The sequence below is a fragment of the Trichomycterus rosablanca genome, chromosome 11, assembly GCF_030014385.1.
Source record: "Trichomycterus rosablanca isolate fTriRos1 chromosome 11, fTriRos1.hap1, whole genome shotgun sequence".
In the NCBI taxonomy this organism is placed as follows: domain Eukaryota; kingdom Metazoa; phylum Chordata; class Actinopteri; order Siluriformes; family Trichomycteridae; genus Trichomycterus; species Trichomycterus rosablanca.
In genome coordinates this window covers 24,385,712-24,399,223 of record NC_085998.1, presented here as the reverse complement: position 1 = coordinate 24,399,223, position 13,512 = coordinate 24,385,712, and the positions used below count along the sequence as shown (strand labels likewise).

At 39.2% G+C, this 13,512-nt stretch overlaps 1 protein-coding gene across 1 annotated transcript; it reads right to left on the bottom strand.

Annotated features, from left to right (window-relative positions):
- Window positions 1-345: 345 nt before the first annotated feature.
- Window positions 346-2,960, bottom strand: sec11a (SEC11 homolog A, signal peptidase complex subunit). The gene is made up of 6 exons (XM_063004566.1): window positions 2,792-2,960; window positions 2,204-2,313; window positions 1,796-1,945; window positions 1,426-1,545; window positions 653-710; window positions 346-561 (listed from the first exon to the last, which is right to left on the bottom strand). The coding sequence occupies exons 1-6, from the start codon at window positions 2,840-2,842 to the stop codon at window positions 511-513; spliced, it is 540 nt and encodes a 179-aa protein (XP_062860636.1). The 5' UTR covers window positions 2,843-2,960; the 3' UTR covers window positions 346-510.
- Between the last annotated feature and the right edge of the window lie 10,552 nt (window positions 2,961-13,512).

The following is a 13,512-nucleotide window of genomic DNA, read 5'->3' as shown; positions in this document are numbered from 1 at the left end:
ACTAATAATATAAAACATAAACAGGTAAAACCTTTGGAAACAATTTGGCTTCATGTCGCAATATAAGAATGTTAAGGTACTAGCTGCATATCCATTATCTAACTATTATGTTCAGTTAGTTTCATCTTGTAATGGACGGCTAGCTACCAAATATTGTTTTAGGTCTACATTCTGAATGCTGAACGTTGTGTATTTTTTGTTTTACATTTTTGGTATTTCTTTGTATTTAATACAACCTGAATGACTGTTGAATAAAACTTGGTAATGTATTAAATATTCAGTATAAGCTTGTCAACTGATGATGGTCAAGTACCAGTTAAAAACAGGCAAGATTTGCAACCATGGTTTGGATTTTTACTTTTATTCCATACAAAATTATAGACTGTTGAAACAAATGTGATCTGAACATATGATGAAAGCTCAGCAAAAAAAGTAGAAACACACAAATCTATTTTGGGAGGGGGTTTGCTTCATGATTTGCTTTGTCCTGTAGGTACCAGTGGAGAAGGCTTACTCTCTGTGTACCAAAACAAAGAGCCCCAACAGGCAGAGAACAGCATACTGAAAAACAAAAATACATACGTAGAATGTACTGTTACTCCAAAATTGATAAGAAGGCAAAAGGAAAATTTACTACGCAGAGATATCCTACCTTAAATTTCGGGTAGTCATTCATCAGTATTGTAACAATTCCGATGTAAGGCACAAACCTAAACAAGGAAAAGATTAAGTGGTGTTATATGAATGCGTAAAACAAAATTACAACTAAACTGAAACTAAAATACATACTGTCTTTAAAACGGACTCAAAATAAAAATATTATTTCCTATAATTATTTAACCTGATTAAATTTTCAATATATCTCATCTACAGTACAGCTGTAACACACACACACACACACACACACACATATATATAAATGTGCTTTTGTACACATAAGCTTACAGTCACAGTAGGTTAGCTAGAGCTACTTTAATCAATCCAATTTTAATACAAAAACCTCTGTGTAGGCAACTGGAGCCCCTCTGCACACAACTAGTTACTAGTTAAACCATGTCTTTACAGACCTTACTTTGTGCTCAGGCTGAAAGGAAGTGGATTTCCCAAAACTGCCACAATGTTCAAAGCATATCATTTACCTTATATTTGTATACATCTATTAGCAATGTATGCGGTAAAAACAATCATTATTTGAATCATTAATTGGTGTTCAAATACATCTGGCTAATCAGTGTATTTGTGCCTCTAAAGCCATAATGACACACACAACCATTGGTTTATATTTAAACATACATTTTCTAAAATTAATACTAAAAATGAGATAAAAAGAAACTAAGCATAAACAATAATTAAAAATAACAGTTACAACTAATTCAGAAACAATACATATGCTGGTGTAAACACTGTTATATAATAAAAGCCTACCCTCTTGCTCTGCCCACCACATCCTTTTTTTCCAGCCAGTGCTGCCCCCTCTTGTACAGACCTCTGTCATCTACTGAGTTGTTATCACCTTTTGTCAAGAACTTGATGTCTCCATTTTCTCTAAAAAAAAAAAAAAAAGTTTAACACAATCAAAATTTAGTTTAATTTCAGCATGGACATTCACCCCAGTAGAAAGCAGTCTGAACAGACATGAACAGCATGTCTTTTAAATAAAACAAAGGCAAATATGATCTTTGATAAAGTTTCTGAGCAGAGACATCATAAAAAAAATAAAAGAACAAGTGTAAGCTTCAGATGATGCCCTACACTGTACTGGTTTTGTATAAATTCAAACTATAAGACCACTTACTTCTCATGGATTTTGAGCACTCTGTGCACAATGGGGATTTCTCTTCCCTCAATTCTGAACACAACAATTTCTCCCACTCTAATCGGATCTTCTACTCGATTTGTAAGGAACAGTAGGTCTCCTCTGTGAAATGCAGGCTCCATACTGCCACTGAATCATAATACAATATCATAAATTGTTAAGCAACAGTCTTTACAACAGATATTCTCTACTGGCAGCTCCTTATTCATTTAATTCTATTTTTTTATTTTTCTGGGAAAAAAAAGATATCTGCTATAAAAGCAAAAAGCATGAGCAAAACAAATTAAACATCTTAAAATGTTATTGTTTATGATGAATATAGCAAAAATACACACAATTTACAATAACCACAAATAGATGTAATCAAAGCAGTTAAAATGTCCTTACCTGAGAACAACTACAATTGGGCTTTCGCTTCCAGTCACAACCATTAGGCCTTTCCAAATCATCAAGGCTGAAGAAACAATCATGCCGAAATTCAGCACTTGGTAGTACAGCTAGGAATAAAAACAAAACACACTGTCAGTGATACCATTAAAAGACATTCTGAATAACCAAGCATTGAGATTTTCAGCTAATCACGTTTATGCAGTTTTGCACACACTGTACAGCCACTGACATGTCATAGGCCAATGAAATGTCTTTAATTTCATTGTTTATATACGTAACGTTATAAACACACATGAACATTTGTACACACACTTCCAACTCATACACTTATATATAGCACTATCTTTAAACAAGGCTGTAACATCATTTAGCATTATCGTTATTGCAAGATTGCACAGTTTCCAACTACAGGGGGTTATGATAGTGCCAGACTGACAGGTGATGGTGATGAAGAGAATTTTATTTGGAGATTTACACCACTGAGCTGACGTGTTCTACACCTCTCTCTCCCTCTCTCTCTTTGTAATAACACGATGTGCTGCTGCACTAACCGCCGCTTTTATACTCACGCACAAATATACACACCTGGCGCTTATTCATCCGCCGAACATCGTCCAGAAAGTCCAAAGAAAGCATTTTTATTACCCCCAAGTATGTAATTTTACTCTGCTTCACTTCAATGACTGACAGCCTAGAAAAGAAAGGACTCCTATTTCCAGGGAACGAGCAAGCACTTCCTGTTGTGCAGCATCCGGAAGAAACGGTTGCAGCAAGAGAAAGAGAGCATGCGCAGACGTCACAGGGAACTTGCGGTTTAGTCGCTCTGGTTTAAAACGCCATTTCTTAAATAATGTCTTGGTGTATAGTTTGATTTTTTTATTGGAACAGTTTTGTAAATCAAATTACCATATATATGTATGTTTGTATATATTTACTTTATACATATAAATGAAATGCATATATATGCATATATATGCATATATCAGCCATAACATTAAAACCACCTCCTTGTTTCTACACTCACTGTCCATTTTATCAGCTCCACTTACCATACAGAAGCACTTTGTAGTTCTACAATTACTGACTGTAGTCCATCTGTTTCTCTGCATGCTTTGTTAGCCCTCTTTCATGCTGTTCTTCAATGGTAAGGACTTAGGGTAACCAACTTTCAGAACTGGAAATAAGGAACACCCTGGGCTGGCGAGATGCATCTGCATCTGTTGCATCTGTAAACAAAATAACGGGTCTTACACCATCATAGGAACATTATCAAAATGTTTAATTTAGGCTGTTTAACTTATATTATTTTCATTCTTTATAATAATAAATCAGAACCATATTTTAGGTTAAACAACATGCATAAAGAACATCATGTAACTTTTTTTCCTCAATAGTGAAAACATTTTTACATAATCCATCTTCACACTGACATGCAGCCCCGGTTCTGGACTGCGTTGCTTAGGGGGGCAGTAAGAAAATTGGGGGAGGGTTGGGGCAATGCCCACCCCAGCACCCCCATAGCACCGGCCCTGCTTGTGTTACTGTAGTTTCACCCTAAGCCGGATTCGAACCTAGGGCAGAAGAACGTGCGTGATGCTCTCTGCCCACTGCGCTACTCAAACAGCGGAGTATTTATAGTGGTGGTAAATTTGGTTCATTTTATTCACTCGGGTTAATGTGAGTCACTCAGTAATGTGATCCGGTTCACTTGGGTCACTTGAGTCAGTTGAGTCACTTATACTGACGTTCTGATTGCGGTTGATTTATTGCATTAAAATGCATCCAAATATCACTTGTCTTCCATGCACTCATCTTCTGTAAATAAATCCTTCTCTCTTAATTCTCCTGGCCCCTCACACTTCTCTTATCAGTGACCAGTTGACACTTTTTTAAAGTGAAATCTTGATCATGGGGGAGAGGGGGGGAGAAAATATGCTGCATTACTAATCTATACCACTACTGCTGATTAATAATAATAATTAATAATTAATAATAATAATAATTAATAATAATAATAGCATGTGCATAAAATCAGCCACATAACGAACACCAGTTTAATCGCTGTTAATTGGAATATTTAACTTATTACTTAGATTCATAGACTGGAGTGAAGTCGGTTCAGCCAAATCATCTGAGTCAGAGGTGTTTCCAGTGAGTCGGCTCATTCGCCTTGTGTACTTAACAGCAGCAGCCAGTCAGAGGACTCGTAGGATCCGGGTTAATTGAGATTTCGGACTCGTGATTCCTGATTCAGTACAAAGATTCGGATCATTAACCCGGGTGATTCAGGAACCGCACAGCTCTAGTATTGAACAGTCTAATCTGCAGCGTTTCTCTCCCATTGATAAAAATACGGAACAAAGCGCGTCCCGTATAAATTCAATACGGAACACCACGTTTAGTTTCCAAATACGGAACGATTCCGTATTTTACGGGACGGTTGGCAACCCTGTAAGGACCACTACAGAGTAGGTATTATTTAGGTGGTGGATCATTCTCAGCACTGACACTGACATGGTGGTGGTGTGTTAGTGTGTATTGTGCTGGTCTGAGTGGATAAGACTTTTTTTAAACACCTCACTGTCACTGCTTGACTGAGAATAGTCCACCAACCAAAAATATCCAGCCAACAGCGCCCCGTGGGCAGCGTCCTGTGACCACTGATGAAGGTCTAGAAGATGACCAACTCAAACAGCAGCAATAGATGAGAGCGATCGTCTCTGACTTTACATCTACAAAGTGGACTAACTAGGTAGGAGTGTCTAATAAACACTCTGTTGAGTTCCTATACATGCACACTAGGCCACTCGTTCACACTAGCCAGTTAGTAGCTTCTAACAATGTGGTCCGAGAGCTGTTTGAAACACAGCCTCTGTATAAATGTGCATAACAGCCCAGCTTCTGTATATAATTTAAATCATTTTAAAGTGATTTTTAATAATAATAATAATAATAATAAAAAAACTATTTATACAGTCATCACTACTTTTGCATTTCGTGCTGTTACTAAAGCACTGTGCATGGATGCAAATTTTGCCATTGTCTTAACACAAAACCAACCAATAATTAATAACCTCATAGCATCCCATTGAAATATAAAACACATCACAAAGTGTCATGAAAACAAGTCATACATGCTCTACTGATTAAAAAAAACAATGTGAAAGTAACAATGTAGAAAAATAATATATAACAAGCAGTCTGACTCAAGAGCTTCCATTTGTGATCTGAATGCGTAATTGTTTTGGCATTTGGCATTTTTACAAACCCCATTTCTGGCGGCACGGTGGCTAAATGGGTAGCACTGTCGCCTCACAGCAAGAAGGTCCTGGGTTCGATCCCCAGGTGGGGCGGTCCGGGTCCTTTCTGTGTGGAGTTTGCATGTTCTCCCCCGTGTCCGTGTGGGTTTCCTCCGGGTGCTCCGGTTTCCTCCCACAGTCCAAAGACATGCAAGTGAGGTGAATTGGAGATACTAAATTGTCCATGACTGTGTTCGATATAACCTTGTGTGAACTGATGAACCTTGTGTAATGAGTAACTACCATTCCTGTACCACCCCCATACCAATACAGATGTTGGCTTTTGCAACTTTTACTGACAACTAGAGCTGGGCGGTTCCTGAATCACCCGGGTTAATGATTCGAATCTTTGTACTGAATCAGGAATCACGAGTCCGAGGTCTCAATTAACCCGGATCCTATGAGTCCTCTGATTGTCTGCTGTTAAGTACACAAGGCGAGTGAGCAGACTCACCAGAAAAACCGCGGACTGTGATTTGGCTGAACCGACTTCACTCCAGTCCATGAATCTAAGTAATAAATTCCAATAAACGAGCGGTTAAACACACTGGTGTTCATTATGTGCCTGATTTAATGCACATGCTATTATTATTATTATTATTATTATTATAAATTTTATTATTATCAGTAGTAGTGGTATAGATTAGTAATGCAGTATATTTTCTTGTAAGCAAAACAACAACAAAATATAGTTATATTATTATTAAAATGCAAATGCTTACAGGCTACTTTAGAACTGTACCACATAAGGAGTATCATAGCCCTTCCCCATGGTAATTTATTGACTGTTTTGGTGCCACTGTGGCTGCCTGACTGGGTCAAGTTACCATGGCAATTTGTTGTTGACCATCCCCCTTGAACCCTAGATACATTAATATTCCCATCTGATTCCACTTAGAAAAAGTGTCAACTTGTCACTGACAAGAGAAATGTGAGGTGCCAAGAGAATTAAGACAGAAGGATTTATTTACAAAAGATGAGTGCATGCAAGACAAGTAATATTTGGAATATTATCATTCTGACAATATTACTTTTTTCTTATATCTTTCTAAACCAATGCTGCTCTATTAATTGGTTCATGCACTACAACCCTATTATTACTCTCAGTGTAGTTGTTGACAAACTTACTGACATTGCCTATTCATTGCCTAAATTGGCATTCTCAGTTTGTCACCTGTCTGTAGATTATAGACAGTCAGAATGATTATAATATTCTGTGGGGTCACTGAAACCTACTGTCACACCGGCTGCAGTTCCTCCTCCATGTCACCGGAGGTCACTCTCGCCCGAGTATTGATTAGACTCAGGTGCTTCCATTAGGAAGCCATTTTGTCAAGTCAAAACAGTGAAGTTCATGTATTCAAAATCCCAGCTCTGGTGTGCTAGCATATTTTACCGCTGCGCCACCTGAGTGGCCAATATTGTTATCAGTCCCAGTCTTCTGAAATTTTCAAGCATGTCAATATCAGCAAAATAAAGGCAATTTCATCATTTCAAAAATAAAATTCTGCTGCATGAGTGCTGGCTACGACTAAAAGGAGAGCACTTCCAAGTCTTTACACTGGTTACCTTTCATATTAACTTTTCTGTATTGGTATATAAAGCACTACGTGCCCTTGCACCAGTTTATGTCTCAGAAATTCTTCTGACATTTGAACCAGGAAGGCCCCTCCAAGACCCTCCAAGTCTTCTCTTCTAGCTGTTCCCCCAAGTACAGTACAATAAAAACTTTTGGTCTTGCTGCAGCTATTATACTTTAAAATGCTAGAGCAGCCTTCCAATAGATCTAAAAATATTGATATTATAAAATGTAGACCAAAACATATAACATACAGTACAAAAAACAGTCTGGATTTTATATCATGTGTTTGAATTTTACAGTTTTAGTCTTTTATAAAGTACTTTATGATATTAAATTTTTATTAATCTTTATAATTACACTTAATTCATTTCTTTCCTTCCATTTATAATATCCGTGTATCAATCGCTTACAAAGCACTTTGAACTACTATTTGATTTGTTTGAAAGGTGCTATATAAATAAAGTTTGACTGATTGATAACTGGTTGTTTGCCCAGCAATAAGCAATAAGCAATCACTATGTGTGAGAAAACTGTTTTAAGAGAAGAAGGATTATAGAAAAATCAAGAAATAAAACCAGGTGACTAATGCAAACTTCAAAATGAATAATGATCACACTGTACCATGGTTAATGCATGTATAGCAGAGCTGCAAGCTGCTGAGACCTACCAATGGCAACAATTTGAGCATACTGTTAGGTGGGTGTGGTTAGAGACACTGCTCTTCAGCTCACAGATTTGCACTTCTCGTCTCTTTTTTGCCAAAGAGGTAAAGATCCACATATACACATCCACATCTGTACACACACACTGCACTGTTGGCTACTTTCACTCCTAGAAGATTTGGCTAGCAAATTAGGCTTTCACTTTCACGAGAATTCACTATGGCCGTGTTTAGAATGTGTTTAGAGTGATTGGAAAAGTGTCTCACAATGCAGGCACCTAAAACAAATTAGAAAGCACACAAGATTATCAGTGGTTAAAAATATTGCTAAGATAAGATAAGACTTTATTGATCCCCTTAGGGAAATTAACTAACTAACTAGTGTTCATTTGGATTTACTCATCTGAGTAAGATTTCTTAAAAACATTTATGCTTTTTTACTTTTTACAGTTTATGTTACTTACGAGTAGCCAACTTGACAAGCATAATTTAGGCAGTTTTTTTTCACATTCTTCTGAAAGTCCACAGAGCGAATGAGAGACCCTCACTCAGGACAGCAATATGGAGACTTCTTGGTATGAATCCGATGGTGGGCCCTGTAGCTGCGCTTATTTAAAAGTGGCATTTTGCAAATTTTGCACAGCTGTTAAAAACATCCATCACCTAATGCAAAAACAAATACGTACTCGCATTCATTTACAAAGCAATGGGTTTCATACACATCTGAGAGCCCTGCGTCATGTTAGTCCTCAGTTGAAGACGTCTCTAAACTGCGATAGTAATGATCCAGAGGTTGACTGGAGGTCTTCAGTTTTAAAATTCAGGAATATGCTAATGATCCATTTGATTAGTCCAGCTGAAGTTGTAACTGGCTTTATTCTAACTTTTGGTATCAGGCTGTCAGGTGTCAGAATGTCAGGATGCTTAATTAACCCTCTGCTATCTCAAATGGTCTTCTTGGACTATGTGGTAATTTGGGCACTTTAGACCATTTATTATCTTTTAATGAAACTGTGAGATTTCTTTTGCATGTTTCTGGTCTTTAGGATATTATTTTGCAGTAAGAGCCACTGATTTTTCATCAATATAAGAAGACAGTTTGGAGGTCTGAGTTTTGACACATGAAGATAGACGATTTGTTTTCAGAGGTTGTAAGGTTTCCTGCGGCGTTGGGGTTAACCTACCTTGGTCCCCGGCGTTGCAGGAATTACAGATCCTCTGGAACAAAGGCCTTAAATTAGAGGTCTCCTAATTAAGGCTGACGACCTGCAGCTGCACCTGCTTATTTAAGCAGGCACCATGCAGCCACAGGTTGTCATGCCTTTAGCCCTGTTTCGTTTGGTTTGGTTGCTTTTAGTTAAAGTCGGCTTCTTGTTTTTTCAGTCCCAGCCACAGCAAGGTGTGGCTGGTGACTTAGCCATCAGGCTCTCCGAACTTTGCGACGGCGAGTTTGGCGTGTTCCTTGCACAATACGGGTTGGTTTCATTCCAGCTTTGGCTTGGTGACAAACCATCCGATTCCCCGAACATCGCGACGGCGAGTTCGGCGTGTTCCTTGCACTATACGGGTTGGCTGTTTTCCCCCGCCGCTTATGCGGTCTTTGGGAATTCAGCCCACGAGCCCGTTATGCAAGCGCTCCGGGTGTGTTCCTTGCACTATACGGGTTGGCTGTTCTCCCCCGCCGCTTAAGCGGTCTTTGGGAATTCAGCCTGCGAACCCGTTATGCAAGCGCTCCGGGTTGGCTGTTTTTCCCCCGCCGCTTAAGCGGTCTTTGGGAATAGAACACTTCGGTGTGTTCCTTGCTCTAAACGGATTGGTTGCATTCCAGCTGCGGCTGATGATCAAGCCATCCGTTTCCCCGAACATCGCGACGGTGAGTTTGGTGTGTTTCTTGTTTCCTATAGGTGAGCTTCTGCCTGGTGACAGCATGGTGCGACTAGTGACAGAGCCACCGGTTTCCTCGGACTGCGCTGACGCGGGTCCGGATCATTCTCTTGTTTCCTATAGGTGAGCTTCTGCCTGGTGACAGCATGGTGCGATTAGTGACAGAGCCACCGGTTTCCTCGGACTGCGCTGACGCGGGTCCGGATCATTCTCTTGTTTCCTATAGGTGAGCTTCTGCCTGGTGACAGCATGGTGCGACTAGTGACAGAGCCACCTGTCCCCGGACATCGCGACGGCGAGTTCGGGTTATTCTCTAATTTCCTCTATGGAGAAGCTCCTGTCCTACAATGCCGGTCGCGACGGCCTCGCAAGTTGCGATGGGGGTTCGCGACGCCGTTAAGCTTTCTTATGTTTAACGTTATATCCCTGATTATTATTTGTTTACTTTTATTAATAAACTTTTCTGTTACTTAACTCTGCATCTTGGGTCCTCCTTTTCCCCCACCCTCGTAACAGAGGTGGCTCTGAACTTAAAGTATTTTAATGGAATCATCCATTATGACTGAACTACATCCTACCAAATGTTTTTCCTTACACACAAAATCTTCACTTTTCTGAGACATTGCATAATTACCACAACTTATTTGGTGGTTATAGACGCAGAATCTCTTATATATAAATTGTTGCATATGCTGTAGACATGAGGTATCCTATTGTTTGGGAAACACACCTCTTCATGATCTGCTTGGTCATTAATACTACAGTTTGGAATGTCTTCCAGCTCTGGGCTGGATACAGGACTAAAGTCAAGTTAAGACTTTGAAAGAGGTGGAACTTTTTCTGATTTAGCGGTTTTATATTTTTCCCCCAAAAACCCATCTGAACAGTCCCTATTAAAAAGTGACATATCTACCATCCTAAAACTGCCATGACTAAGAATAGGAGCCTAAAGGGTGCTAGCTCAACTTCTGAACCCATTTTGCAACAGATGTCCTATCTGTGAGCATTCTTTGTCTGTAAGGGCCTCGTGAGAATCTTTGCGTTTAGTGTTCTTCACAATAACATTGACAGCAAGAGCATCTAAGGTCACAGAGTGTGTCTCTATAGGCATTTCAGTGTCCAAACTAAAAACGTCAATGAAACTGATTCTAATATACCACCCGACTGTACCAGCAATGATTTTTTAAAATTCTTTAATAGAAAAAATACGATTTCAAAATCAGAGTGTGAACTCACTCTGAGCAGCATTGGTGATAATAGTGACTTATCTAACAAGGTAATCCAACTAAATTCCTTTAATCCAATCTCCCAAAATGAACTAACTGCATTGATTAAATCATCAAAGTCATCATCGTGTATACTCGATCCTGTTCCAACTCGTTTACTTAAAGATTTACTCCCAGCCATTGTAGTACCCCTGCTTACGTTAATAAATGCATCCCTTAGCCTTGGGTATGTACAGTGGGGCCAAAAAGTATTTAGTCAGCCACTGATTGTGCAGGTTCTCCTACTTAGAAAGATGAGAGAGGTCTGTAATTTTCATCATAGGTACACTTCAACTATGAGAGACAAAATGAGAAAAAAAAAATCCAGGAAATCACATTGTAGGATTTTTAAAGAATTTATTTGTAAATTATGGTGGAAAAAAAGTATTTGGTCAATAACAAAAGTTCAACTCAATACTTTGTAACATAACCTTTGTTGGCAATGACAGAGGTGAAACGTTTCCTGTAAGTCTTCACCAGGTTTGCACACACTGTAGCTGGTATTTTGGCCCATTCCTCCATGCAGATCTCCTCTAGAGCAGTGATGTTTTGGGGCTGTCGCTGGGCAACACGGACTCCACAAATTTTCTATGGGGTTGAGGTCTGGAGACCTGCTAGGCCACTCCAGGACCTTGAAATGCTTTTTACGGAGCCACTCCTTCGTTGCCCGAGCGGTGTGTTTGGGATCATTGTCATGCTGGAAGACCCAGCCACGTTCCATCTTCAATGCTCTCACTGATGGAAGGAGGTTTTGGCTTAAAATCTCACAATACACGGCCCCGTTCAATCTTCCCTTAACACGGATCAGTCATCCTGTCCCCGTTGCAGAAAAACAGCCCCAAAGCATGATGTTTCCACCCCCATGCTTCACAGTAGGTATGGTGTTCTTGGGTTTTTCTTCTTCCTCCAAACACGACGAGTTGAGTTTTTACCAAAAAGTTCCATTTTGGTTTCATCTGACCACATGATATTCCTTCAATCCTCTTCTGGATCATCCATATGCTCTCTGGCAAACTTCAGACGGGCCTGGACATGTACTGGCTTAAGCAGGGGGACACGCCTGGCACTGCAGGATTTGAGTCCCTCTCGGCGTAGTGTGTTACTGATGGTAGCCTTTGTTACTTTGGTCCCAGCTCTCTGCAGGTCATTCATCAGGTCCCTCCGTGTAGTTCTGGGATTTTTGCTCACCGTTCTCATGATCATTTTGACCCCACGGGATGAGATTTTGACCCCAAGGGAGATTATCAATGGTCTTGTATGTCTTCCATTTTCTTACAATTGTTCCCACAGTTGATTTATTCACACCAACCTGCTTGCCTATTGTAGATTCACTCTTCCCAGCCTGGTGCAGGTCTACAATTTTCTTCCTGGTGTCCTTCGACAGCTCTTTGGTCTTGGCCATGGTTGAGTTTGGAGTCTGACTGTTTGAGGCTGTGGACAGGAGTCTTTTATACAGATAACGAGGTCAAACAGGTGCCATTAATACAGGTAACGAGTGGAGGACAGAAGAGCTTCTTAAAGAATAAGTTACAGGTCTGTGAGAGCCAGAAATCTTGCTTGTTTGTTATTGACCAAATACTTATTTTCCACCATAATTTACAAATAAATTCCTTAAAAATCCTACAATGTGATTTCCTGGATTTTTTTTTCTCATTTTGTCTCTCATAGTTGAAGTGTACCTATGATGAAAACTACAGACCTCTCTCATCTTTCTAAGTAGGAGAACTTGCACAATCAGTGGCTGACTAAATACTTTTTGACCCCACTGTACCTAAATTTTTTAAAAGTACTGTTATTAAACCACTGATTAAAAAACCTAATCTTGATCGACACGTTCTATCTAACTATAGGTCCATTTCAAATCATCCTTTTGTCTCTAAGACACTAGAAAAAGTAGTTTCTAAACAGTTATGTTCTTATCTGAATGAAAACTGTATTCATGAAAAATTTCAATCAGGATTTAGGCCCAACCATAGTACCGAAACTGCATTAATTAGGGTAGTTAATGATTTATTAATGTCTTCTGATAATGGATGTGTCTCCATGTTCTGTTAGATCTTAGTGCAGCATTTGATACTGTCGATCATAACATTTTATTGGAGAGGCTAGAAAATACAGTAGGTGTTAAAGGACTCTCTTAGTTTAAATCCTATTTGACTGACCGCTCTCAATTCGTTTATGTAAATAATGAATGCTCGGAAACTACAAACGTAAAGTATCGTGTTCCACAGTGGTGAGTACTGGGACCTCTATTATTTACACTCTATATGCTACCACTAGAAGAAATTAACATGGCATCAATTTTCACTGCTATGCAGACGACACACATATCAGCCAAACCAAATGACACTAACACAATCAGTAAGATTGAAGATTATGTATACGACATAAAAAACTGGATGTTGTGTAACTTTCTTTTACTAAATTCAGATAAAACTGAGATTTTACTTGTTGGATCTACAGCTGCGAGACATGAGTTGTCTGACCTGGTGCTAAACCTAAACACTTTCTCTGTTACTCCCAGCTCAGATATAAAAAAAACTTGGGTGTCACAATAGATTCAGATCTCTCCTTTGAGGCACATGTTAATAATATTACTAGAGTTGCTTTCTTTC

What these genes read in the sequence shown, in the direction of transcription:
- sec11a (XM_063004566.1), bottom strand. Translation starts at nt 2,842, where the DNA reads ATGCTTTCTTTGGACTTTCTGGACGATGTTCGGCGGATGAATAAGCGC. An exon ending in CCAATTGTAGTTGTTCTCAG is followed by an intron (nt 1,946 to 2,203) that starts GTAAGGACATTT and finishes ATTATGATTCAG; the next exon opens with TGGCAGTATGGAGCCTGCAT. An exon ending in GTGGTGGGCAGAGCAAGAGG is followed by an intron (nt 711 to 1,425) that starts GTAGGCTTTTAT and finishes TTCCTTGTTTAG; the next exon opens with GTTTGTGCCTTACATCGGAA.